General features: G+C 38.6%; 4 protein-coding genes and 2 pseudogenes across 4 annotated transcripts in view; 5 read left to right on the top strand and 1 right to left on the bottom strand.

Moving 5' to 3' along the window:
* The window catches only part of LOC148931293 (disease resistance protein RGA2-like), a 108,296-nt gene extending 80,657 nt beyond the window's left edge, over positions 1-27,639 (top strand). The window contains exon 5 of the mRNA XM_089064337.1: positions 27,005-27,639. The gene's annotated coding sequence lies outside the window, so the exon portion shown is untranslated. The remainder of the gene's footprint in view (positions 1-27,004) is intronic.
* LOC148931299 (putative disease resistance protein RGA1) lies at positions 2,420-6,318 on the top strand. The gene is made up of 3 exons (XM_089065493.1): positions 2,420-3,191; positions 3,333-6,131; positions 6,269-6,318. Exons 1-3 carry the CDS (start codon positions 2,420-2,422, stop codon positions 6,316-6,318), a joined length of 3,621 nt encoding a protein of 1,206 aa, XP_088921619.1.
* LOC148931300 (uncharacterized) lies at positions 10,459-11,662 on the top strand (annotated as a pseudogene).
* Positions 12,892-16,713, top strand: LOC148931301 (disease resistance protein RGA2-like). The gene is made up of 2 exons (XM_089063873.1): positions 12,892-13,702; positions 13,844-16,713. Exons 1-2 carry the CDS (start codon positions 12,937-12,939, stop codon positions 16,711-16,713), a joined length of 3,636 nt encoding a protein of 1,211 aa, XP_088919999.1. The 5' UTR covers positions 12,892-12,936.
* LOC148931302 (putative serine/threonine-protein kinase PBL9) lies at positions 18,009-18,881 on the bottom strand. The gene is made up of 3 exons (XM_089063484.1): positions 18,774-18,881; positions 18,554-18,677; positions 18,009-18,421 (listed from the first exon to the last, which is right to left on the bottom strand). Exons 1-3 carry the CDS (start codon positions 18,798-18,800, stop codon positions 18,123-18,125), a joined length of 450 nt encoding a protein of 149 aa, XP_088919610.1. The 5' UTR covers positions 18,801-18,881; the 3' UTR covers positions 18,009-18,122.
* LOC148931303 (disease resistance protein RGA2-like) lies at positions 20,253-27,904 on the top strand (annotated as a pseudogene).
* Positions 27,905-27,947: the final 43 nt, after the last annotated feature.

The following is a 27,947-nucleotide window of genomic DNA, read 5'->3' on the forward strand; positions in this document are numbered from 1 at the left end:
TTGGGCTTGTGATACTACACACCCCTAGCAAAAAAAAATAGCGCCGGAGAACCCTAACGTTTTACATAATCATAAATATAGTTTTTTTTTGCCATTTTTCTGATGAAAATGTCCAAATCACTTGAAGGGCATTTTTGACAATCCCTAAATTCACTGTCATATGAATTTGTCACATTTCTGTCAGCAATTTCTTATTTAATTTCCTAATAAGTTCTGATACTTCATACATGATTAAAGTTTTGTCATTATCTGCATAGAAAAAAAGTCCTTATATCTATATATTTCGAGTTAGTGGTTACAATATACTACGATGTAGGGAATTCATTGAAAGCAACAAAAATGATGGAAAAGAAGTTATTTATGCAATAACATCTGAATCAATAATATACAGAATAATATTTGAAATTTTCAACATCATACACATTCATTCTTTAATATAAATATGCATAGTTTCTAGTTATTCATGATAAAATTCAAACATGAGTAATATTTTGAAAATATTCAAACATATGATACTAGCTTGGAGAAATTTCTTTTTTAATAATAGTATTTATATTAAGTTCTTTTTTGGGTCCAGACAGATATCTATGGAAGGTTTTGGATGTGGGTTCACTCAATTTATTTTTTACTAATTAAATAGTACACACAATTTAATACAAGCTTTAATTGGAATATTACGAGTAGTCACTACAGAAATAATATTGAACTCTTTATCCAAATCCGAAATTATAAGTAATCCGAGTTTCCGTTTTAACTTTCATTTGCTGCGCTTAAGACAAAAATGTCCATTTTTAATTAATGTCTGGACTTAATTAATTACTCCCTCCGTCCCAGAGAAGTTGGCATACTTTGAGAATGGCACGGGATTTTAGGAGGTTTGTTTTGTGTGTTAAATGGAGAGAGAAAATATAATTTTTATATTCATGTGAGAGAGAACTTTTTCCAAAAAGGGAAATGTGACATCTTTTGTGGGACAAACTAAAAAGAAAAGTGTGCCATCTTTTGTGGGACGGAGGGAGTAACTTTTTATTAATTCCAAGAGTGGATTTGACATGAAACGCTTATTTATTATTCTTAGAGTAATCAAACTCCAACTAGCTAGATTCTGAATAATAAAATCTTGTTTCACGCTCCTCTTGAGGACATTATCAAACGAGACTCACCTCGCGCACGATTCAATATAATAGCAACCTTAGCACCGCTAGATATTACTCACCACTACCCAATATATAAGGATTATTGAGTTGCGAAAAACCCGCACCATTTGATAAGTCAAAGTAATGCATAATCAATACCATATGCTCAATGCTAACCTACATTCATTAAGAAACAAATATTTATCAAGACCTCGTCTTTCAGTAGATAGCACAAAGACTCGTCTTGCTGTTAGATCCGTTTAGTGTTTTACCACACCAATATCATCTTATTTCAGTAAGGCTTAGAAATATGCGGACTGACATTGCAACCTTTCACGATGGATAGTCTAATTCCATCTAGGTCGTGAAATTCTTTTTTTTCTTTGTTTAGGACTGACCGTGTTACCTTAAAGTGGACGCTGCCCACGACCGGTCTACTAAAACAAAGACTTAGACTTTGTTAAGCTAACTTATACATTTAAACATGCAATTAACATGCATTAAATGTAAAACATAACAACATTATGACAAAAATAATCTGTTTTATTCATTGGAAAATAAAATAAGAGTTTCACAGTATTCAATCACTCGAAACGTGATTTCTAGTATACAAACTCTAACAATTTGAAACATAGTGTGACAAAATTTAAAGGACGAAGGGAGTAATTTATTTTATTTTTTTCACTTATTCTTTTTGTAATCAAGCATTTTCTCCATTGAGCGAGTTTGAACAATTTTTTTTATTGAATCAACATTTAAAATGGGCGTCAATCCACAAGTAAATTAGATATATTTTAAAAAAATATTTCCTTTGTCATCCATTAGATGGTACCAATTCCATTTTTTTTCCACTCCCAATTAATTAACACTCTTACCTATTATAACTTTTGGTAATGGATAGTACATTACAAACTCATTCCATTTATATTTTATTATAAAATTAACTATATAAAAGTGGAACTCACATTCCACTAACTTTTTCTACTATATTTCATTCCACTCATATTTAATTATAAAATTAAGTATATAAGTAGAACTCACGTTCTACTAACTTTTTCCACTATATTTCTTAAAGTCCTTGTCGAGTCAAAAGGACAAATGGTGTCAACTAATAAGGGACGGAAGGAGTAGTTATTTGTAAGAATTGAAATACTAATATAAGAAAATGAAAGCAAAATACCTTGAATGGAAGGCTGTAAACTGTACTGCATTCCTTTCTGCTCTGTCCTCCTCTCTGTACCAAGTATCCATTTCTCTTTCTGAATCAGTTTTAAGCTCAAACAATGGAAGGAGAAGTTGTCGCCACAGTTATTAAAGTTTTAGTTCAGAACCTCATCGACCATTCCAAGAATGAGATCTCACTAATCCGAGGTCTCGACAAAGAAGCAGAAAAGCTAGCTGGTAGTTTAGATACGATCCAGCAACTGTTGAATGATGCTGAGAGCCGTACCATTCCCGGTGGGGCTGTCAAAAGCTGGCTGAGGAAGCTCGAAGATGTAGCGTTTGATGCTGATAACGTTTTGGATGAATTCAACTATCATCTCCTCTCCAAACAAATCAGGCCCATTATGCCCACCAAACCCATGAAACAAAAGGTACTATCATGCATCTCATCCTTGAGTCATATTGGGCATTCCAGAAATATAGCTCTTAAAATCCAAGAAATCAATGTGAATTTGGAGTCCATTTACAAAGAGGGGGCCGGGCTTGGCCTCCAACAGACCACCACCAATGTACCAACTTTTCCTACTTTTGAAACAAACTCATTCGCTCTAGATCCAATTTTCATTGGAAGAGATGAGCTGGTGTCGGAAATAGTTGAGGTTATTAACACTAGTACCACCACTGATGAACGTCTAATTTCTATTGTTGCCATAGTGGGAATGGGAGGAATGGGGAAGACAACCTTGACTAGGAATGTCTTCCATCATCCAAAGATAAAAACTAACTTTGGATCACATATTTGGGTGCATGTTTCTCAATTTTTTGATCCAATAATTCTTTTCAAGAAAATCCTCAAGGAGTTGCCTTCTTCTGATCAAGTTGAAATCGAGAGTAGCCAAGATATTCTCGAAAACAATTCTTCTGATCAAGTGGAAGTTCAGAGTAGGCAGGATTTTCTGAAAAAGAATTCTTTTGGTCAAGGTGAAGTTCAAAGTAAGCAGGATTTTCTGAAAAAGAAATCTCATGATCAAGTTGAGGTTGACAATATGCAAAATATTCTGAGAAAGCTTCAAAAGGCATTAAAAGATACACCATATCTTCTTGTTCTTGATGATGTTTGGAATCAAGATAGTCCAAAATGGGATGATTTTATCAACTCTTTGTTTGGCATTACTTCTATCAAGGGAAATGCGATTGTTGTTACCACAAGAAATATGGAAGTCGCTTCAAGTATGCAATTACTTTATAGACATCAGCTTGAAGGATTATCACATGAAGATTGTTGGTCAATAATCAAAGAAAAAACTTTTGGAAAACAGGATATTCCATCAGAGTTTGAGACCATAGGGAGGAAGATTGCAAAAAGATGTCAAGGTTTGCCATTAGCTGCAAGTGTAGTTGGTGGAGCACTATACAATAAATCAGAAGAAGAATGGCTCTCGATTGAGGAGAAATGGATTTCACATGATGAAGGGGATCGTATCACAAAGATATTGAAGTTGAGCTTTGATAATTTGTCTCTACCGTCACTCAAAAAGTGTTTTGCATATTGTTCGCTTTTTCCTAAAGGTAGTGAAATCAAAAGTCAGGAACTGATTGAGAATTGGATGGCAGAAAGATTTCTTGAAGCTAATGAAAGCATTGAGATGGAGTGCTTGGGCGACAAATTTATGAAAGTTCTTATGCACAACTCTCTACTACAAGTTGCAGAAAGAGATGACTATGGAAATGTAGAGAGTTGTGTGATGCATGATCTTGTGCATGATCTCGCATGTTCAATTTCAGTTTCTTCTAATAATACAGAAGGCGGGAGCCGAGTGAGATACATGATTCATGATGAAGAAAGTCGTATTCCAAAAGAAGTGGCAAAATATTTGCGTACATTATTGTTCATTGGAAACAGTTATGGTAACATGTTTGCCAATTTCGATCGTCTACATATTTTAATTCTTGCAGATTATGGATGTGAAAAGTTGCCAAGTTCGATAAGGAAGTTGATACATTTAAGGAAACTTGATATTTCGTCGACGCGTATAAAATATTTGCCAGACTGGATTGGTGAACTACATCAGTTGCAAACATTAAATGCAGCAATAAAGGCATATATAGGAGAATTTAGGGAACTGCCTAGTACTATGAAGTTCTTGATTAATTTAAGGCATCTTTATATCAATGATGGTGTAGAGTTGCCTGCCGAGATTGGGAGTTTAACTTCTCTACAGACGCTAAAGTATTTTAAAGTTGGCGACAAGAATGGATGCCAAATCGAGGAGCTCGGGAGTTTGAATGGTCTCAAAGGAAAACTGGTAATTTCTTATCTTGAAAGGGTTGATAGCAAGGAAGCAGGTGTGAAAGCAAGTCTATCTCACAAGTCAAAATTATTGGATTTGTGTTTGAGATGGGATCAAGATAGAGAAGGTGAAACTTCAAATGATGAGAATGTGTTAGAAGGCCTCCAACCTCACTCTAATCTGAAGAAGTTAGTGATTAAAGGATTCAAGGCAAAAAGATTTCCGTCCTGGACCAAGAAGATGGCAGTTGAAAACGTGTCTCAAGGTTGTTGGGTACCACTTAACAAGTTGGTTGAGATAAAACTCTCCAAGTGCTCAGAATGTGAAGAAATCCCAATGTTTGGGCAGTTGCCAAATCTCAAGTCTCTGTGGTTAGAAGGATTGACAAATTTGAAGTCCATAAATTCTTCTTTCTATGGATTAGTGAATGAGGATACATGTATTGTTTTTCCAGCTCTTGAAAAACTCGTATTACATAACCTGCAGAAGCTGACAGAGTGGGCAGAAGTAGAATCTGCAGGTGCAAGTGATGTGAAGGTATTTCCTAACCTCCAACACTTGCAGATCTCTCAGTGCAAGCAATTGATGAGTTTTCCTAATTATTCATGGCCATGCCTCAAACATTTGATAATCAGGGAGACTGGGAGCATTCCTTTAACATGCATATTCAAGACGAAATTGAAGTTGCTAATAGAGCTTTGGATAGAAGGAATATATGATCTGAAATATCTCCCATATTGGTTATTCTATAACAATCCCAATCTCTTGGAGTTAAGTATAAAAATGTGTTCCAATTTGAGAGAATTACCAGATGGTCTAGGCACCCTCAGTTCTTTGGAGAAGTTGATTATATGGGACTGTACAAATTTGGAACGAGTTGCAGATATTGGTGCACAACAATCAGAAGGAAGCCTCACATGTCTTAAAAGGTTGGAGATTTGTGAATGCAAAGCTTTGATGTATTTTCCATGTGAAATGGTAGGATCCTTGCTTGAGGTATTGGTGTGTAATAATTTAAGTAGCCTAAAGAATCTACCTAGAATAATTGATTATCTGCCAAAATTGCCTCGTCTGACAGATTTGGGAATTATCAGGGTTTCTCAATTTATGGCCATTTTCTCAAGTAATAGGTTAAAAATAGATGTTAGTATGGAGGGATCTATGGAGACCGTTGAGGGCTTATTGCAAAGATGCAACTCCCACTCACTTGAGGTATTAGAATTGAAAGGGAGGGAAGCTTGGGGAAATTTGCCAGAATCAATTCAACATCTCACCTCTATTGTTTGGTTAAAGATAGAGAATTATGGAATGGAAGAGTTGCCTGAATGGTTTGAGAACCTCACATCTCTAGCGATATTGAGAATACATAATTGCAAGAAGTTAAGGCGTCTACATGCACTGCGGGGCCTCACATCACTTGGATCCTTATATATTAAGGGCTGCCCAGAAATAAGTATTGAAGGACAAAGTGATGCAGCTGATTCCCAATGGCCCAACATTTCCCATATCCGCGCCATCAAGATTAATGGAGAAATAGTAGGTGAGTATGAATACATATTCTTGTTTCCCTTTTATAGAAACAGTTGCATGTCTATTTCCTCACCATCACATTATATTGACTTTCGTTGACTTGATGATTTAACCTTTTCTCTATTGATCCTTTTATGTGTTTGATAGTTAAAGAGAAAAGGAGAAAACATATGAATTTGATGAGTGGGTGCCTCTAAAGGTCCATTTGAATTGCTCAACCTTTCTTCATTATTACTGGTAACAAACCTCACATTGCAATTCACTTTACTTTCTTTGCTTTTGATGATGGGATTACTAATTGCTTATACTCCGTCCATCCATTAAACTTGCTTATTTTCTTACTTATTTACTAGTATTTATTACTAAGAAAAATGGATAGATGTGAAGGAAGTAAGTCAAGTATGCCATATTTACTTGTGAACGGTTGGTTGTCCAAGCTTCCTTTACGCATGAACTCATATACCAAAATCCTGTTGTCTGCTTGCAGCTATATCGAACAAGTTTGATCCAATTCGGAAGAAGAAATGCCCCTGCCCCTTTCCCCCACAACATGCCTGGGATTGTGTTGATGTCATTACGGAAGATGAAAGTTTCCTGACTCTGTATGCTATGGCCTTTTGTGATTCACATTGTAATCTTTTTTGATCGAGTTTAGGGAAAAGATCTCTTTGTTCGCCCGTGGATGTAGGCTTACGCTGAACCACGTAAACCATTGCCTTGTTCGTGTTATTCTCATTGCATAGCGATATACAACACTACTACCACTACTTTTGATTGTCTGAGGTGGTTTTAACTCCAAAAAAAGTTGGATAGTATGAGCTTTTCGGAGTTAAAACTATCCAAGATCACATCCACGTGAGCAGTATCAACAAGTTAGTTAAAAGAGAATAAAAAAGTTTTAACATAGCACGCGACCTGAATTGTCAAAATTTTGAAGGATATGTGATACGATCCTATATCTTATTATTTAGTTATATCTTTTGATTAACCAAATGCTTCCATTTATTTGTTATCTTGGTCAATAAGTTAGGGTATAGTATTTGAGTATTATAAATAGAGATAGATGGTTATATATCAATAAAATCATTATTTGTCTAACATATTGTTGAATTCTCTACAAACCCTAGTTATCGTGTTGCCCGACAGGAAGAACCCGCGCACAACTCGAAACTATTATCTCCGCCGACCCTAAGATTAGGTGCCGGAACTGCTTTGGCCACCAAGCATCAACGCCGGCCAACGTTAAGGGAATACTCCCTTAACAATTGGTGCTTTCATTGAGAGCTCACCAACGGAATGATTCCGCAACACCACCATCACCACCGCATCTCACCCTCCATATTCTGTCAATTAAAAAAAAAAAGAGCCATTCAATCCGTCATCATGGCACACAATCATCATTGCCATTTCGTTCACAAGCATACACAGCCGCTGCCCGATCAGGAGTCCCGCTATCGCAAAGTGTTGCCACACGGGTTTAACAGCTTTCAGCCGCCACAAAAACGTGTTCCAGCAGCCTGGGAAGCCGAGGGAGGAGAGCCCTCGCAATTCGACCACCCACCACAACCGCTCTACCAGCCGGACAGGTACAACCGCCGGACGATTCCTAGAGAGACTGCATGCGAGAAAGAGATTCATGCCAAGCTGGATTATCTCCTTGCTGTGTTTGATAAGTGGGATGCCACGGATCGTCGTATCAGAAGATTATATGCTACGCCACGATCTAAGCCGACTCCCAACAGGGTAGAGCATCGAAGTGCAGGGCAGCCATGGCGGGACCCATCGCCGCTCCCGAGCGCAGATAGACCAACTCCTACACGGCGTCCTAACGCGAGGTATCGGGGGAGTTTTCACGACCAACCTCATCCACGAACCATTGCTAACAATTGGGATCAAGTTGGGTGGGATGATCACAGAGACCACCGTCAGCGACAGGGTTTTGAGGAGTATCCTACTCCGAGGCGACACTAGCATCTTCATAATAGCCGCGCCGAGCAGCCTACGTACCGGTCCGACCGATTGCCGAGTCACGGAACAGCTCCGTTGCCTGCCGGTGCCCCGCCACCGTCCGACTTCACGCACCGGACACGCCAGGCTAGCAAGTTTATTAATTCGGGAAGCAGCATGGTCTGCCCAATACACCCAATCTCATGGTTCGTTCGCCTTGCCCAGGCCAATTAGCCCCCGTAAGTGATTACAACGAGAATCTGCGTATTTATAGATTGGAGCAAGCCGCCCTTCTCGCCCGTGTGAATGCATTGTTTGAGGAGAGTATTGTTGACAAAAATCTAGCTGAGGATTTTCCTTGACCCTGGAAGAGATCGTCAAGCCGAACGACGAGTCCCTTGGAAGAGGTCGTCAAGATGGACAATATGCCGCCGCAAGTGCTCGTCGGGGTATATGATGAGAACATTGGTGATCTGATTGTTCCAACACATCGGGAATTGAAGATGAAAGATGATGTAGAGACTTGGCTTGAGGAGAATGTTGTTGGCTATGAGGATATCACGATTCTAACTGGAGGCCTGTAAAGTAGAAATAGTGGAGCATCGAAGATTAACTCTAAGAGTTCAAGATCCCATGTCATGTTTACAGACAAAATTGCATCATGGTGCCAGTCAAGTGTACAAGGTTTGATCTATATCTATTATCACCAACGACTGTTCACGTTTGATCCTGGAGGGGAAGCTTTTGCTATCGGCTATCTTTCACCTTGAGGACAAGGTGGATTTTAACCGTGGAGAGTTGATATGATCCTATATCTTATTATTTAGTTATATCTTTTGATTAACCAAATCCTTCCATATATTTGTTATCTTGGTCAATAAGTTAGGGTATAGTATTTGAGTATTATAAATAGGGATAGATGGTTATTATTTGCATTCATTCAGTAAATCAATAACATCATTATTTGTCCAACATATTATTGAATTCTCTACAAACCCTAGTTATCGTGTTGCCCGACAGGAAGAACCCGCGCACAACTCGAAACTATTATCTCCGCCGACCCTAAGACAGGGCGTCGGAACTGCTTTGGTAGCCGAGCATCAACGCCGGCCACCGTTAAGGGAAAACTCCCTTAACAATATGCATGGTAGTTAGTTGGAGGTTCAAAATGAATGAACCAATTGCAAGGGAGGATTTGTATGCATATCAATTGAAAATCCAGAATTTGGCAGTAATTATGATACGGTAGTCCCTCTAATCCAGACGGAGCAGCGCCGGACCGTCATAGAGGAAGAGGAGGTTGAGGAGTTGCAAGCGCCGGAACTGAATTGCGACACGGTGGAACGGGGAAGACCGTCGCCGAGGGAGGCGAGTAAACAGGGGAAGCCGAGAAGAAGAACAAGGCCACCTGTTAGATTTGGAGACTTTGTCTCTAAATGAAGCGTGGAATAGAATAGGATTATTTATTGCTAATTTCTGAATTTATTGTTTTGTTTTATTATTATTTTTGGAACTTTTGAGTCGAGCAATTTATAAGCTCCGTTCCGGGTTTTCTTTGTTGGTTCTTTCCCGGGCCGTAAGTCGAACCAACCCTAGGGTCCTTAGATTATAAATAGGCGCTGAAATTAATAATAGAATCATCGAGAATTCGCCTATTTTTCTGTTTTCTTTATTTTATCGCTACAAACCCTAGTTGTCGACGGGATTCCGCCTCCCGGGACTTCTTGTTTCTATTAACGGCATCAAGTTGAGAGGAAGACTCTTAACAAATTGGTGCTTTCACTGAACTCATGGACGCTATCACTTCTGATGCCGTTCGATCGGATGGGTTACCATTGTTTCGGTCGACCATCTCGCCAATCAGTGCAACTGTTTCATCTAGTACGCCGATTCAGGGCCCGACTCCGGTGTCAACAATGTTTGAGCATATTTTGGCTTCTTTAGCGAGACTTGAGACTCGGATGGATGATTTTGATCGGCGTTTAGTGCCTCCGCGATCGGCGCCGGAGCAGAGTTTTGGACTTCCTTCGCACTGGTTTACTGATTCCCTACCTCGTTCGACGCCTCTCTCAATCCCTACCCAATCAGTGGTGATGACCATGCCGGCCTCTACATCATCTCATCGGTGGGAGCAACCGGGATCAGCTGTGGGCGCGACTGGAGGGATTCCCTCGCTTGGATCGTCTCTGCCCACCTTTTCTGCTCCTGGCTGTGGTGACGGACTGGTCAGCAGATGGCGCGCGGGTTCAGGCCAGGGAAATTGCTGGGAGCCTCCGGGGGGCAACCAGGGGATGCTGGCACCCTTGGCTCGTCAACCGACTTCGTGGGATAATCCAGCGTGGAACAATAATGGGAACCATCGGGCATGGGAGGAACCAAGGGATGTGAAGATGAAGCCACCACGTTTCGATAGGTCGGATGCTGTTAATGGGATTGCCAGAATCCAATACTATTTTGACCATTTGATGATGCCCGAGGCCTATCGTCTACATTATGTGGTTATGCTTTTTGAGAATCAAGCGGCAGAGTGGGTGTTTAACTATCGCGCTAGCAACCCAGTGGTACTGTGGAAGGACTTCTTGGAGGATGTGCGGCGTCGTTTTGATCCGCAATGTTTTGAGGATTACCTGGGTTTGATAGCCAAATTGGTGCAGACGGGTTCTTTGGCAGAATACAACGCGACCTTTGAGTCTATGCGGAATCGAATCCCAAACGTTCCGGAATCTACTTTTTTACCTATTTATGTGGCTGGTCTCCAGCAGCCTGTTCGATCCCAGGTTAAACACCAACACCCGCGTTCGGTGGCGGCTGCAATGGCCCTCGCTACTGAATTTGACGGGAGCGTGGAGAAGCCACCAACCCAACCGGGTTTCCAGCGACGGAATTGGACTTCCAGAGAGCAGAAAGGTATGCCGGCATCATCATCTCAGCCACAGCAGCAACTCCAGCCAACGACCAGACCTGTTCGCGCCAGAGGCCCCGATTACGCGAAGCTGCCAGTTATCCACCTAACCGCAGCAGAGAGAGCAGATCGCACACGGCGCGGCCTTTGTGTTTATTGCCAAGAGAAGTGGGTGCCAAGCCATGCTTGCAAACAACCGTTTTTGGCCTATATGGGAGGAGAGGTGCAGGACGAAGTCGAGGAACCAGAGGCATTGGCCGAGCAGCAGGACCCGGAGGTGATAACGGCGGACCTTTCCCACATCTTTGCGCTGGACGGGAAACAACGACCAGAGGCGATGGAATTGCGGGGTACAATTGGCGCTGACCCCGTTGCCATTCTGGTCGATACGGGCAGCACTCACGATTTTTTGCATCCTAGAGTGGCGCAGCAGTTATCACTTCCTTTAACGGCTGTCAAACCGTTCAGAGTGTATGTGGGCAATGGAGAATCGTTGGTTTGCTCACACGCTAGCCTCCAGACGCGGATAGTGATTCAATCCCACGTGTTCTTGATTGATTTGCATATACTTCCGATACATGGGCCAGAAGTGATTCTGGGATTGGCGTGGCTGAAATCGTTGAGGCGTGTAACTAGCGATTTTGTGGAAGGGACGCTGGAGTTTATGCGCAATGGGGTACCAATTTCGTTGAGGGTGACCACACCGAAAGCTCAGCCGGTGTCCCTCAAGGCAGCCGCGAGCTTGCTGTCACTTCGGGGCGAGGCTGAGGCGTTCGAGTTGATTTCGGTCCCCGAGGACGAGTATCAGGGGGCTGCTACCGAACCACCCCACTTTCCGGACGACCTGGATCCCATGGTGTTGGCGGTTTTGAGATCCCACGAGGCAGTGTTTCACGCTCCGACGGGAATGCCGCCGCCACGACCTTTCGACCATCGTATACACTTACTCCCAAATTCAAAACCAGTTAATGTGAGGCCGTATCGCTACCCATACTTTCAGAAGAACGAGATTGAGAGGCAGGTGAAGGAGATGTTAGCCTCGGGCGTCATTCGCCCCAGTCAGAGCCCGTTTTCATCCCCAGTTTTGCTTATCCGAAAGAAAGATGGCACGTTTTGCACGTTTCCATTTTCGCACTTTTGATCTCGTTCATGTTTTGCATAGTTTGTATCAACTCATTGTTTTATCATGAGAACATGTGTGATAAAAGCTGTTGTTTTTTTTTTTTGTTTGTCATCACTAATTGTATATACTGTATAAATCATTAATTAAACCTAATATTTCACTTATTATTTAAAGTTTATTATAAAATTAATATTTAAAAATAGAAGTCACGTTCCGATAACTTTTTTATTTTTCATCTAATTTGGTATTTCTTAAAACTCGATAATCTCAAAATATTTTAGATAATTTCTTTTATATTTCTTAAAATTCATACATGTTAAACTGAAATATGTTCATTTTTGTTATGTTATTTTAATCAATAACATAGAACGAATTAGTGGAAGTCAGGACTAAATTAGTTGAACAGTTTTTCTATTGAATCGAAACTTAAATTGGGCTTCAAGATAAGAATTGAAATATACTTGAACTGGAAAGTGGAAAAGAAATCCCTGTGATCAAGGAAAATCAACACAAGAAGGGAATTAATTGATCACACTGCGTATAGAATATTACACCTATAAGTGCATGTAAATCAGCAGCATTATCCATTCCGTAACATATACAACAATTCTCGATCCTTTAATGAAGAAATTTTTAAAAAATAAGTTGTCGGCAAGAGTTAGAGTAGTATGAAAACGAAAGCAAAGTATCTTGAATGGAATAAAGTGTAAAGTGTAAAGTGTAAACTATACTGCAGCTCACCACAATTATTCTTATCACTTTCGATTGCATCTCTCTCATTCTCTCTGTACCAATTCATCCATTTCTCTTTGGCTCTTTCTGAATCAGTTACAAACTCAAACAATGGAAGGAGAAGCTGTCGCCGCCGTCATTAAAGTTTTAGTTCAAAACCTCATCGACCATTCCAAGACAGAGATCTCACTAATCCGAGGTCTCGACAAAGAAGCAGCAAAGCTAGCTGGGAGTTTAGATACGATCCAGCAATTGTTGAACGATGCTGAGAGCCGTACTATTCCAGGTGGGGCTGTCAAAAGCTGGCTGAGGAAGCTCGAAGATGTGGCGTTTGATGCTGACAATGTTTTGGACGAATTCAACTATCATCACCTCTCCAAACAAATCAACTCCATCAAGCCCATGAAAGAAAAGGTACTCTCATGCTTCTCATCATTGACTCGTATTGCGCATCCCAGAAATATAGCTCATAAAATTCAAGAAATCAATGAGAATTTGGAGTCCATTTACAAAGAGGGAGCTGGGCTTGGCCTTAAAGGGAGGATTTCAACTGGTGTGCAAACTTTGCCTACTTTTGAAACCGATTCCTTCTCACATGATCCAATTTTCATTGGAAGAGATGAGTTGGTTTCGGAAATAGTTGAGGTTATTAACACTCGTACCACAACTGATGAACGTGTAGTTTCTATCTTTGCCATTGTGGGAATGGGAGGATTGGGGAAGACAACCTTGACTAGGAATGTCTTCCATCATCCAAAGATAAAAACTCACTTTGGATCACATCTTTGGGTGCATGTTTCTCAAATTTTTGATCCAATCACTCTTTTCAAGAAAATCCTCAAGGAGTTGACTTCTTCTGATCAAGTTGAATCTAAGAGTAGCCCAACTATTCTTGAGAACACTTCTTCTGATCAAGTAGAAGTTCAGAGTAGGCAGGATTTTCTGAAAAAGAATTCTTTTGGTCAAGTTAATTTTGGGAGTAGGCAAGATTTTGTGAAAAAGAATTCTCATGATCAAGTTGAGGTTGACTGTTTGCAAAATATTCTAAAAAGGCTTCAAAAGGCTTTGAAAGATAAAACATTCCTTCTTATTCTCGATGATGTTTGGAATCAAGATCGTCCCAAATGGAATGATTTTATCAATTCTTTGGTTGGCATTACTTCTGTCAAGGGAAATGCGATTGTTGTTACCACCAGAAGTATAGAAGTCGTTTCAACTATGCAATCACTTCATACACATGAGCTGAAAGGGTTATCACACGAAGATTGTTGGTCAATAATTAAAGCAAAAACTTTTGGAAAAGAGGATATTCCATTAGAGTTTGAGGCCATAGGGAGGAAAATTGCAACAAGATGTCAAGGTTTGCCATTAGCTGCAAATGTTGTTGGGGGAGTGCTATGCAATAAATCTGAAGAAGAATGGCTCTCGATTGAAGAGAAATGGCTTTCACGTGATGAAGGGGATCGTATCACAAAGATATTAAAGTTGAGCTTTGATAATTTGTCTCTACCGTCACTCAAAAAGTGTTTTGCATATTGTTCGCTTTTTCCTAAAGGTTGCAGAATCAAAAGTCATGAACTGATTGAGTATTGGATGGCAGAAGGATTTCTTGAAGCTAAAGGAAACAGTGAGATGGAGTGCTTGGGTGACAAATTTATGAAAGTTCTTCTGCACAACTCTCTACTACAAGTTGCAGAAATAGATGATTATGGAAATGTAGAGAGTTGTGTGATGCACGATCTTGTGCACGATCTCGCATGTTCAATTTCAGGTTCTACTGATACAGAAGGCGGGAGACGAGTGAGATACATGATTCATGATGAAGAAAGTTGTATTCCAAAAGAAGTGGCAAAATATTTGCGTACGTTATTGTTCGAGGAACAGATTTATCGTATCAAGTTTGCAGATTTCGAGCATCTACATGCTTTAGTTCTTGCATATGAGTGGTGTACTAAGTTGCCAAGTTCGATAAGGAAGTTGATACATTTAAGGAAACTTGATATTTCATCAACGCATATAAAATATTTGCCGGGCTGGATTGGTGATCTCCATCAGTTGCAAACATTAAATGCATGTACAAGAAGATTTTTGGAACTGCCTAGTACTTTGAAGTACTTGATTAATTTAAGGCATTTGTATATTAATAAGTCACCCTTGCCTGCCGGGATTGGGAATTTAACTTCTCTCCGGACGCTAGAGTATTTTATAGTTGGCGACAAGAATGGATGCAAAATCGAAGAGCTCGGGAGTTTGAATGGTCTCAAAGGAAAATTGGAAATTTCTAACCTTGAAAAGGTTGAAAACAAGGAAGAGGCTGAGAAAGCAAGTCTATCTAACAAGTCAAAAATATTTGAGTTGCGTTTGACATGGAATGAGGATAGAGAAGTTGAAGCTACAAATGATGAGAATGTGTTGGAAGGCCTCCAACCTCACTCTAATCTGAAGAATTTAGAGATTGAAGGATTCAAGGGAAAAAGATTTCCATCATGGACTCGAAACATGGTAATTGAAAATTTGTCTCAAGGTTGTTGGGTACCACTTAACAAGTTGATTGAGATAAAACTCTCCAACTGCTCCGAATGTGAAGAAATCCCAATGCTTGGGCAATTGCCAAATCTTAAGTCTCTCTGGTTAAAAGGATTGACAAATTTGGCGTCCATAAATTCTTCTTTCTATGGATTAGTGAATGAGGAGACACGTATTGTTTTTCCAGCTCTAGAAAGGCTCGCGTTGGTTGAAATTCCTAAGCTTATAGAGTGGGCAGAAGTAGAATCTGAAGGTGCAAGTGATGTGAAGGTATTTCCTAACCTCCAACACTTGGAGATCTCTCAGTGCAAGCAATTGATGAATTTTCCTAATCATTCGTGGCCATGCCTCAAAAGTTTGATCATCAAGGGGAGTGGGAGCATGCCTTTCACACACATATTCAGGACAGAATTAAAGTTGCTAACAGAGCTTTGGATAGAAGGAATTGATGATCTGGAATATCTCCCAAATTGGTTATTCTATAACAATCCCAATCTCTTGGAGTTAAGTGTAAGAATGTGTTCCAATTTGAAAGAACTACCAGATGGTCTAGGCACCCTCAGTTCTTTGGAGAAGTTGAGTATAAGGGACTGTCCAAATTTGGAACGAATAGGAGTTACTGGTTTGCAACAATCACAAGGAAGCCTCACATGTCTTAAAAGGTTGGAGATTTGTGAATGCAAAGCTTTGTTGTACCTTCCATGGGAAATGGTAGGATCCTTGCTTGAGATACTGGAGTTGATATATTTAAGTAGCCTAAAGAATCTACCCGGGATAATTGATTGTCTGCCAAAATGGCCTCGTCTATCACGTTTACGAATTATTGGTGTTTCTCCATTGATGGTCACTTATTCATATAATTGGTTACAAATAGATGTTAGTATGGAGGGATCTATGGAGATCGTTGATGGTTTATTGCAAGGATGCTACACCCACTCATTTAAGGAATTAAGATTGAAAGGGAGGGAAACTTGGGGAAATTTGCCAGAATCAATTCAACATCTCACCTCTTTTAAATGGTTAAATATAGAGAATTATGGAATTGAAGAGTTGCCTGAATGGTTGGGGAACCTCTCATCTCTATGGAGATTGGATATATATAATTGCAAGAAGTTAAGGTGTCTACATGCACTGCGGGGCCTCACATCACTTCTAATCTTAGAAATTAAGGGCTGCCCAGAAATAAGAATTGAACAACAAAGTGATGCAGCTGATTCCCAATGGCCCAACATTTCCCATATCCGCGACATTTGGATTGATGGAGAAATAGTAGGTGAGTATGAATGCATTTTCTTGTTTCCTTTTAATAGAAACAGTTGCATGTCTATTTCCTCACCACCAAATTATATTCGCTTTCAGTGACTTGTTGATTTAACCTCTTCTCCATTAATCCTTCTTGTGTTTTATAGGTGAATATGGAAGGAGAAAACGTACTAAGAGTTTGAAGAGTGGGTGCCTCTAAAATGTCCATTTGATTTGCTCAACCATTCTTCATTTTTACTGGTAACAAACCTCACATCACAAATTGGATCTTCTATGCATTAACAGCCAAAGTCACCAACACAATTTTAAGAGTTAATTTGCAATCAATAATGAAACATCAAATGTGCATTTGTACATCTGCATAACCAGAGAAAAAGAAGCATGTATAGTTAATTATAACTGCATTAGTTAATTACAACCAAGCAAGAAAATAAGTTCAGCATAAATACCCAATCTACAAGAATATTAGCAGTCTTGAAATCTCGGTGTATGATTGGTATATGCAGGTTTTTTGTGTTTTGATTGGAATACAAAAGAAGATGTTAGAGTTCAAATTTCAAGTTACAAGTCAAATAGATATGAACTAGTAATACTTCGACTTATTATACACAATGTTTTCGTGTTTTATTTTGATTAAGAAGAAGAAGCTGAAGAACATGAAGAAGAAGTAAAAGGGGAAGGGATTTGTGTTTGAAATTTGAGGTGCTTCCGAAGAGCGAGGAGGTGAAGAAGGAACTATTGTCCATTAAAGATTTTTTCAAATTCACACTGTTAAGATTCAGCTTCACCAAAGATTAATCCCATATTCTTTGATTCATACTGTTTCTTATACAATTTGTTTGAGACATCATCTCCAATTCTAGCCATGATGTTTTCCTCTACTTCTTCAAGACTGTAAATTTCATGTTAAAATTTCCCAACAGGTTTTGTTTGTGTTGTGTGTTTTTCTTAACTATACCGCAAAGTGGTGGCTGAAGAAGATGAAGCAGAGACGTGTATTAGAGCAACGCCGAAATTTGCATACCAAGAGAGTTTGACAATTATACTCATTTTATCCCTGGTGTTATTGTGTCAAAATTGTAATTTGTATAGTATTTAAGAAGTTTGGATTGATTTTGTTGTTGTTTTATTTTATTGAATAAGCTCCTATGCTTTGTAGTTATGTCTTGGTACCAATTTGTCTGGCTATTAGCTAGATTACTGCCAGACACATCATGTTGAGCAATTGGCATTGCGTATCTGTCGAGTCACCGCTGGAAAGCATGCAATGATGACTCGATAGCTATGCAACGCAGCAACAACTAGTGTCGGCTCTCCCTCTGCTTTTGTGCAGGCTGTGGAAGTGTATATATATGGTAGACAATAAAATCTGATTAAGACCATCCACATACAGAGGAACAGATTAGTAATGGAAATTTATTCACACAATAGTAATCATATGTTTATGGAAACACTAATAGAGAGTTTGGTAGGATTTTCCTCTACAAGCATCCAAACATACATTGGTATTACAGTTTTTCAAGTACGCCTACAACCTCAGACATTTTTGGCCTCAATTTTGGTTCTACACTCAGACACTGTAGAGTTATCTTGGCAACTTCATATGCTTGTTTGAAACTGTAAGTACCCTCTAATCTGCTATCCACAATTCGAAACAGTCTTCTTTTGTCATGCAAATAAGGTTTTGCCCAGTCGACCAGATTCCGCTCTCCAGCAGGCCGTCTGGAATCAATCATTCGACGCCCTGACAGTAATTCTAGCAAAACGGCTCCAAAACTATACACATCAGATCTCGTGGTTAAGTGACCTGTTCATAAAAAAAACAGCAGCCTTCAAAAGGACAGCCAGAGCAGTAGCTAAACATGGTAACCAACAAGGTTTTAGAGATTTAATTGAAGCTCAGAAAATATATGAGCTGAGTTTGTTGGGATGCAAGAACCTTCTGCGATGTACTCTGGAGCAGTATATCCATATGTACCCGTGATTCGAGTTGATACATGAGTCCTGTCACCGATAGGACCATCTCTTGCAAAGCCAAAGGTTGAAAACTTGGCGGTAAAGTCCTGCAATCCTCAATCGGAACCAAGAATTAGTTTGAAATGTCTATGAGAACAGTTTAGAAAACACAGAGTACTTAAAAAAAACTCTGCCAAACTTACTCTGTCTATAAGAATTTTACTACTCATAATATTTCCATGTATGACCGGTTTTTCCAAGTCATGCAAGAAAGCAATAGCTCTAGCAGCACCTATAGCCACGTTGACTCTTGTTTCCCAGTTAAAAGAGTAATGCCATCCTACTGAAACACAAGAGTTGACATTTTATACTTATGAACGTCGAAATCCACATTGTAAGAAGTAACTCACGAATTGTAGCGGAAAGGTGCATATTTTGTTCATGAGAACTGGAACACTTTGATTTAAAACAAGACTCAAAGGGATGTCTACTATACAAGGTTGACAATATAAATAATTGGATACTTTATCTTCATCAATAAGATTATGTTCAATGTTTCCCCTTTCAACAGAATAGGAATTAAGATCACTTTTAAAATTCGTAAGAAATACCAATATTTATAATTTTAAGACCAATACCCGTATTATTGATAAATAATTTTCCTAATTAAAACAATAACTAATCATCACACGCAAATTGGTTCAAGTCAAACTCCACCTTTTATGTGAAGAAACTTTGTTAAGAGAGTTTGAATAAATCTCTATTAACTTGAAACTCAATAGATATATAATACTCCGTATGTTTATATCTGGTCGTCAAACCACAACTAAATTTTCAATTGAAAGAAAAAAGTTGATAGGAAGAATAAAAATATAAGAAAATGATAAAAGAAATGCATACTTGAATGAAAGTTAGCCTTCACAAGATTAGCATATTTATAAAATTAGCCCACAAGATAAGCATATGCATAATAAAGTATTAAAGGAATTGGGATCCTATTCTGTGCAGAAAATGAGCCCATACTTTTCCTTTTTATTAAAAAGTATTTTTATTTAATCTTAAAAATACTATTACAAATTAATTAAGTTATAAATAATGATTATATAATAACTCTGCCAAACTTACGCCATCTAAAAGATTTAAACTATCGTTTACATTGCCGAATGATTATCTTAACTCTTTAGAGAAGTTGTTTAACATTTTATTTGTATTTTTGTTTTTGGTAACAGGATGGCATATATATTCTAACTCATTGTTTTATGTGTGATAAATAATTAAAAGTCGTGTTATTCTTTTTATCACTAATTGAATATATACCTATAAATCATAGTAGTAATTAAATATTACTAGTACTTTTTTTGTCCATATCTTCTCATGTTAGAAAGTTGGAAATAAACTAATTGAATATACATGTTATCAAGGAAAAATCAACACAAGAAAGGAATTGATCCTTTTATGAAGAAATTTAAAAAAAAATAAGTTGTCGGCAAGAATTAAAATAACAGTAGTAGTTGTATGAAAATGAAAGCAAAGTATCTTGAATGAAAGGCTGTAAAGTGTAAAGTGTAAAGTGCAAAGTTTAAATTATACTGCAGTTAACCACAATTATTTTCATCACTCTCTATAGCTCTCTCATTCTCTCTATACCAATTCATCCATTTCTCCTTGAGTCTTTCTGAATCAGGTACAATCTCAAACAATGGAAGGAGAAGTTGTCGCAGCCGTCATTAAAGTTTTAGTTCAAAACCTCATCGACCATTCCAAGACAGAGATCTCACTAATCCGAGGTCTCGACAAAGAAGCTGCAAAGCTAGCTGGGAGTTTAGATACAATCCAGCAACTGTTGAACGATGCTGAAAGCCGTACCATTCCAGGTGGGGCTGTCAAAAGCTGGCTGAGGAAGCTCGAAGATGTGGCGTTTGATGCTGACAATGTTTTGGATGAACTCAACTATCATCTTCTCTCCAAACAAATCAAGTCCATCAAGCCCAAGAAAGAAAAGGTACTCTCATGCTTCTCATCCTTGAGTCATATTTCGCACCCTAGAAATATAGCTCTTAAAATTCGAGAAATCAATGAGAATTTGGAGTCCATTTACAAAGAGGAGCCGGGCTTGGGCTCAAAGAGACTCTTGCCACCAATGTGCCAACTTTGCCTACTTTTGAAACTGACTCATTCACTCTTGATCCAATTTTCATTGGAAGAGATGAGTTGGTATCGGAAATAGTTGAGGTTATTAACACTCGTACCACAACTGATGAACGTGTAGTTTCTATCTTTGCCATTGTGGGAATGGGAGGATTGGGGAAGACAACCTTGACTAGGAATGTCTTCCATCACCCAAAGATAAAAACTCACTTTGGATCACATCTTTGGGTGCATGTTTCTCAAATTTTTGATCCAATCATCCTTTACAAAAAAATCCTCAAGGAGTTAACTTCTTCTGATCAAGTTGAAGTTGAGAGTAACCCAAATATTCTCGAAAACTCTTCTTGTGATCAAGCTGAAGATCAGAGTAGGCGGGATTTTCTGAAAAATACTTCTTTTGATCAAGTTAATTTTGAGAGTAGGCCAAATTTTGTGAAAAAGAATTCTCATGATCAAGTTGAAGTTGAGAGTAGGCAGGATATTTTGAAAAGGCTTAGAAAAGCTTTCACACATAAAACATATCTTCTTATTCTTGATGATGTTTGGAATCAAGATCGTCCCAAATGGAATGATTTTATCAATTCATTGGTTGGCGTTTCTTCTGTCAAGGGAAATGCGATTGTTGTTACCACCAGAAATATGGAAGTCGTTTCAACAATGCAATCACTTCATACACATCAGCTTGAAGGATTATCACACGAAGATTGTTGGTCAATAATCAAAGCAAAAGCTTTTGGAAAAGAGGATGATATTCCATTAAAGTTTGAGACCATAGGGAGGAAGATTGCAACAAGATGTCAAGGTCTGCCATTAGCTGCTAACGTAGTTGGTGGAGCACTGTGCAATAAATCAGAAGAAGAATGGCTCTCGATCGAAGAGAAATGGCTTTCTCATGATGAAGGGGATCATATCACAAAGATATTGAAGTTGAGCTTTGATAATTTGTCTCTACCGTCACTCAAAAAGTGTTTTGCATATTGTTCGCTTTTTCCTAAAGGTCGCAAAATCAAAAGTCAGGAACTGATTGAGTATTGGATGGCAGAAGGATTTCTTGAAGCTAATGGAAACAGTGAGATGGAGTGCTTGGGCGACAAATTTATGAAAGTTCTTCTGCACAACTCTCTACTACAAGTTGCTGAAAGAGATGATTATGGAAATGTAGAGAGTTGTGTGATGCACGATCTTGTGCATGATCTCGCATGTTCAATTTCAGTTTCTTCTAATAATACTGAAGGCGGGAGCCGAGTGAGATACATGATTTATGATGAAGAAAGTCGTTTTCCAAAAGAAGTGGCAAAATATTTGCGTACGGTACTGTTCGAGGGAAACATTTATGGTAACATGTTTGCAGATTTCGAGCATCTACATGCTTTAGTTTTTCCAGATAATTGGTATACTAAGTTGCCAACTTCGATAAGGAAGTTGATACATTTAAGGAAACTTGATATTTCATCGACGTATATCAAATACTTGCCGGGCTGGATTGGTGAACTCCATCAGTTGCAAACATTAAAGGCATGTACACGAAGATTGAGGGAACTTCCTCGTACTATGAAGTACTTGACTAATTTAAGGCATCTTTATATTGATGATGGTGTAAAGTTGCCTGCTGAGATTGGGAGTTTAACTTCTCTTCAAACGCTAGAGTATTTCGAAGTTGGATACAAGAACGGATGCAAAATTGAAGAGCTCGGGAGTTTGAATGGTCTCAAAGGACACCTGAAAATCTCTAAGCTTGAAAGGGTTGAGAACAAGGAAGAGGCTGAGAAAACAAGTCTATCTAACAAGTCAAAATTAATGAAGTTGTGTTTGACATGGAATGAGGATAGAAAAGGTGAAACTCGAAATGATGAGAATGTGTTGGAAGGTCTTCAACCACACTCAAATCTTAGACAGTTAGTGATTGAAGGATTCAAAGGCAAAAAATTTCCATCATGGATTCAGAAGATGGCAGTTGAAAATGTAACTCAAGGCTGTTGGACACCACTTAACAAGTTGTTTGAGATAAAACTCTTCAAGTGCTCAGAATGTGAAGGAATCCCAATGCTTGGGCAGTTGCCAAATCTCAAGTCTCTCTGGTTAGAAGGATTGACAAATTTGAAGTCAATAAATTCTTCATTCTATGGATTAGTGAATGAGGAGACACGTATTGTTTTTCCAGCTCTTGAAAGGCTTGTGTTAGTTGAAATGCCTAAGCTAGCAGAGTGGGCAGAAGTAGAATCTGCAGGTGCAAGTGATGTCAAGTTAATTCCTAACCTTCAACACTTGGAGATCTCTCAGTGCAAGCAATTGACGAGATTTCCTAACCATTCGTGGTCATGCCTCAAAAGTTTGATAATCAGGGAGACTGGGAGCATGCCTTTAACATGCATATTCAAGACGAAATTAAAGTTGCTAACAGAGCTTTGCATAGAAGGAATAGATGATCTGGAATATCTCCCAAATTGGTTATTCTATAACAATCCCAATCTCTTGGAGTTAAGTATAAGAATGTGTTCCAATTTGAGAGAACTACCAGATGGTCTAGGCACCCTCAATTCTTTGGAGAAGCTGACTATAAGAGACTGTCCAAATTTGGAACGAGTAGCCGATATTGGTGCTCAACGATCAAAAGGAAGCCTCACATGTCTTAAAAGGTTGGAGATTTGTGAATCCAAAGCTTTGATGTATTTTCCATGTGAAATGATAGGATCCTCGCTTGAGAAACTGGAGTTGCAGAATTTAAGTAGCCTAAAGAATCTGCCTGGGATAATTGATTGGCTGCCAACATTGCCTCGTCTAACACATTTAGTTATTACTGGTGTTTCTCAGTTTATGGCCATTTTAGATAGTATTAGGTTAAAAGTAGATGTTAGTATGGAGGGATCTATGGAGACCATTGATGGCTTATTGCAAAGATACAACTCCCGCTCACTTTGGTATTTAGATTTGAAAGGAAGGGAAGGTTGGGGAAATTTGCCAGAATCAATTCAACATCTCACCTCTATTGATCACTTACAGATAGAGAATTATGGAATGGAAGAGTTGCCTGAATGGTTGGGGAACCTCTCATCTCTAAGGAAATTGTGTATATATGATTGCAAGAAGTTAAGGAGTCTACATACACTGCGGGGCCTCACATCACTTGCATCCTTACATATTAAGGGCAGCCCAGAAATAAGTATTGAAGCAGCTGATTCCCAATGGCCCAACATTTCCCATATCCCCTACATCTATATTGATGGACACAGAATAAGTGAGTATGAATACATATTCTTGTTTCCTTTTAATAGAAACAGTTGCATGTCTATTTCCTCACCACCACCTTGTATTGACTTTCATTGACTTGTTGATTGAACATTTTCTCCATTAATCCTTTTTGTGTTTGATAATTAAAGGAAGGAGGGGAAAACTTGAGAATTTGATGAGTGGGTGCCTCTAAAGTGTCCATTTGAATTGCGCAACCTTTCTTCATTATTACTGGTAACAAACCTCACATTGCAATTCTCTTTACTTAGCTTTTTGTTGTTGGGATTATTAATTGAAGCGTATGTGGACACCACACTTTTCAGACATTTCTACTCATTTTCAATTGAGGCAATAGCAAGAAGAGTTATTCATTGTGTGATTTTGCTGCTCCCAAAATGCAGGTGTTTTCCATTAGCTGTTAAGACTGTAAAGTGAAAATTTATATACCCAACATGTTTAACAAAAATTGGATCTTCTGTTTTGCATTGTGTGTTTTGCATTGTGTGTTCCAGACGCTAAAGTATTTTAAAGTTGGCGACGAGAATGGATGCAAAATCGAGGAGCTCGGGAGTTTGAATGGTCTTAAAGGAAAACTGGAAATTTCTTATCTTGAAAGGGTTGATAGCAAGGAAGTGGCTGAGAAAACAAGTCTATCTCACAAGTCAAAATTATTGGATTTGTGTTTTAGATGGGATCAATATAGAAAAGGAGAAACTCCAAATGATGAGAATGTGTTAGAAGGCCTCCAACCTCACTCTAATCTAAAGATATTAGTGATTGAAGGATTCAAGGCAAAAAGATTTCCGTCCTGGACCCAGAAGATGGCAGTTGAAAATGTGTCTCAAGGTTGTTGGGTACCACTCAACAAGTTGGTTGAGATAAAACTCTTCATGTGCTCAGAATGTGAAGAAATCCCAATGTTCGGGCAGTTGCCAAATCTCAAGTCTCTGTGGTTAGAAGGATTGACAAATTTGAAGTCCATAAATTCTTCATTCTATGGATTAGTGAATGAGGAGACACGTGTAGTTTTTCCAGCTCTAGAAAGGCTCGCGATGGTTAAAATTCCTAAGTTGGCAGAGTGGGCAGAAGTAGAATCAGCAGGTGCAAGTGATGTGAAGGTATTTCCTAACCTCCAACACTTGGAGATCTCTCAGTGCAAGCAATTGACGAGTTTTCCTAATCATTCGTGGCCATGCCTAAAAAGTTTGATCATCAAGGGGAGTGGGAGCATGCCTTTCACATGCATATTCAAGACGAAATTAAAGTTGCTAACAGAGCTTTGCATAGAAGGAATAGATGATCTGGAATATCTCCCAAATTGGTTATTCTATAACAATCCCAATCTCTTGGATTTAAGTATAAGAATGTGTTCCAATTTGAGAGAATTACCAGATGGTCTAGGCACCCTCAATTCTTTGAAGAAGTTGAGCATAAGGGACTGTCCAAATATGGAACGAGCAGCAGATATTGGTGCACAGCAATCACAAGGAAGCCTTGCATGTCTTAAAATATTGGAGATTTGTGGATGCAAAGCTTTGATGTATTTACCATGTGAAATGGTAGGATCCTTGCTTGAGGAACTGGAGTTGAAGAATTTAAGTAGCCTGAAGAATCTACCCGGCATAATTGATTGTCTGCCGAAATTGATTCGTTTAACACGTTTACGAATTATTGGTGATTCTCAATTTATGGCCTCTTATTTCATGAATAGGTTAAAAATATATGTTAATGTGGATGGATCCATGGAGACCGTTGATGGCTTATTGCAAAGATGCAACTCCAGCTCTCTTAGGTATTTAGAATTGAAAGGGAGGGAAGCTTGGGGAAATTTGCAAGAATCAATTCAATATCTCACCTTCATTGAGGTTTTAAAGATAGAGAATTATGGAATGGAAAAGTTGCCTCAATGGTTGGGGAACCTCTCATCTCTAAGATGGTTGGTTTTAAATAATTGCAAGAAGTTAAGGAGTCTTCATGCAATGCCAGGTTTCACATCACTTGAATGGTTAGATATTAAGGGATGCCCAGAAATAAGTATTGAACAACAAAGTGATGCAGCTGATTCCCAATGGCCCAACATTTCCCATATCCCCAGCATCACGATTGATGGACACAGCATACGTGAGTATGAATACATTTTCTTGTTTCATTTTATATAAACAGTTGCATTTCTATTTCCTCACCACCACATTATATTGACTTTTAGTGACTTACAGATTTCACCTTTTCTCCCTTAATCCATTTTGTGTTTGATAGCTGAAAACGGAAGGAGAAAACATACTAAGAGTTTGATGAGTGGATGCCTCTAAAGTGTCCATTTGATTTGCTCAACCTTTCTTCATGTTTACTGGTAAGAAACCTCACATTGCAATTCTATTTACTTTTTTGCTTTTTGTTGATGGGATTATTAATTGAAGCTGATGTGTAAACCAATGTCTTTCACACATTTATTCTCATTCTCAGTTGTGGGAATAGCAAGAGTTATCCATTTCTCCATTTAGCTGCATTGCTCTGCTCCCAAAATGCAGTCTTCTATACTGCATTCGTGTTTATTACTACTACATAGATAGATTAACATATAATGATTATAATTAAGATAAGAAAGTGTGTTTATATTATATTTATCACTCCTTCCGTCTCATGTCTCACTGTTGTTGAATCGTATTCATTTTTTGTGCTGTTACAAATTAAATTAGTCCAAAATATTTTTGGCACAAACTTTATTTCCTGTCCTACTTCTTCACTATCTTTCTATCTTTTCCTACTAATTTGTCTATCTACTTAACTTCTAAACAATAATTTTTTTAATCTATGTGTGGACTCACAACAAAGAGAAACTGATGATAGTTTGGCTAACAATACTATCTATGCTAGAAGAATATACTGAATTAAGAAAAGAAAACTATTAAAAATTTCTTGAAATTCACACCGGTAAAATTCAGCTTCACCAACGATTAATCCCATATTCTTTCATTCATATTTCTTATACAGTTAGTTTAAGCCATCATCTCCAATTCTAGTCATGTAACTGTAAATTGCATATTGAATTTCCCAACAGGTTTGGCATTTATTTGTGCTGTGTGAATTTCTCATACCGCAAAGTGGTGGCAGAAGAAGATGAAACAGAGTCGCGTGTTAGAGCAACGTCTAAATTTACATACCAAGAGAGTTTGACTGTTGTACTTATTTTATTCCTGGTGTTATTGCATGAAATTTGTAAAAATGTATGGTATTTAAGAAGTTCGGATTGATGTTGCTGTTGTATTTTATAGAATAAGCTCATATGCATGTTTTAAAAAGTTGTCTTGGTGTTTTGTCTGGCTAATGTCACTTATATTTAGTGATGGATGCATGATTTTAATTTGGGGTGTGCCAGACACATCAGGTTGGGCAATTGGCATTGCGTATCTATCGAGTCACCGCTGGAAAGCATGCAATGATGACTCGATAGCTATGCAACGCAACAACAGCTAGTGTCGGCTCTTGTTTAGTTTCCTTCTTTTTCGGTTTTGGTTTATGGCGCATCAAAATGAGAGTTATGCTCATCCAACATGGATTGGGTGAATGCGACCAAAGATCCTGACATGAAATCAATGATAAAGTATTGATGAAGAAGCAGAAAATCATGGAAAGAGCATACAATGTGATCATTCTATGTTTGGCAGACAATGTATAGTGTGAGGTTTCAAAGGAAACCTTTGACGAAGCTGGAAATCTTTTACATGACAAAGTCACTAGCAAACCGATTTTATTCATGAAACGAAGGTTGTATTCCTACTAATTTCTTGAGAAAAAAGGAATAAGTGAACAGCTGGATGAATTTAGCAAGGCAGTGGATGACTTGGAGAACATTGATGTCAGCCTAGATGATGAAGACAAGGCAATCATACTCGTCAACGTGCAACGTGGAATGGAGAACACAATCACACTTGAAGAGGTGCAACGTGCTTTGAGATGAAAGCAGCTAAGGAAAACTAGCTCAGGGCATTGAGCCTAGTAAT

The sequence above is a fragment of the Salvia hispanica genome, chromosome 2 (assembly GCF_029641045.1).
Source record: "Salvia hispanica isolate PSC_SH4W2 chromosome 2, Shi_PSC_v1, whole genome shotgun sequence".
Classification (NCBI taxonomy): Eukaryota; Viridiplantae; Streptophyta; class Magnoliopsida; order Lamiales; family Lamiaceae; genus Salvia; species Salvia hispanica.

Bases quoted from the DNA above. Each gene is read 5' to 3' on its own strand.
- LOC148931299 (XM_089065493.1), top strand. From the start codon at position 2,420: ATGGAAGGAGAAGTTGTCGCCACAGTTATTAAAGTTTTAGTTCAGAAC. The intron at 3,192-3,332 runs GTAGCCAAGATA...CTCATGATCAAG, and splicing joins TGATCAAGTTGAAATCGAGA to TTGAGGTTGACAATATGCAA. The intron at 6,132-6,268 runs GTGAGTATGAAT...TGTGTTTGATAG, and splicing joins GATTAATGGAGAAATAGTAG to TTAAAGAGAAAAGGAGAAAA.
- LOC148931301 (XM_089063873.1), top strand. From the start codon at position 12,937: ATGGAAGGAGAAGCTGTCGCCGCCGTCATTAAAGTTTTAGTTCAAAAC. The intron at 13,703-13,843 runs GTAGCCCAACTA...CTCATGATCAAG, and splicing joins TGATCAAGTTGAATCTAAGA to TTGAGGTTGACTGTTTGCAA.
- LOC148931302 (XM_089063484.1), bottom strand. From the start codon at position 18,800: ATGAGTAGTAAAATTCTTATAGACAGA. The intron at 18,678-18,773 runs GTAAGTTTGGCA...TGAGGATTGCAG, and splicing joins GTAAAATTCTTATAGACAGA to GACTTTACCGCCAAGTTTTC. The intron at 18,422-18,553 runs GTTCTTGCATCC...TTTTATGAACAG, and splicing joins TCCAGAGTACATCGCAGAAG to GTCACTTAACCACGAGATCT.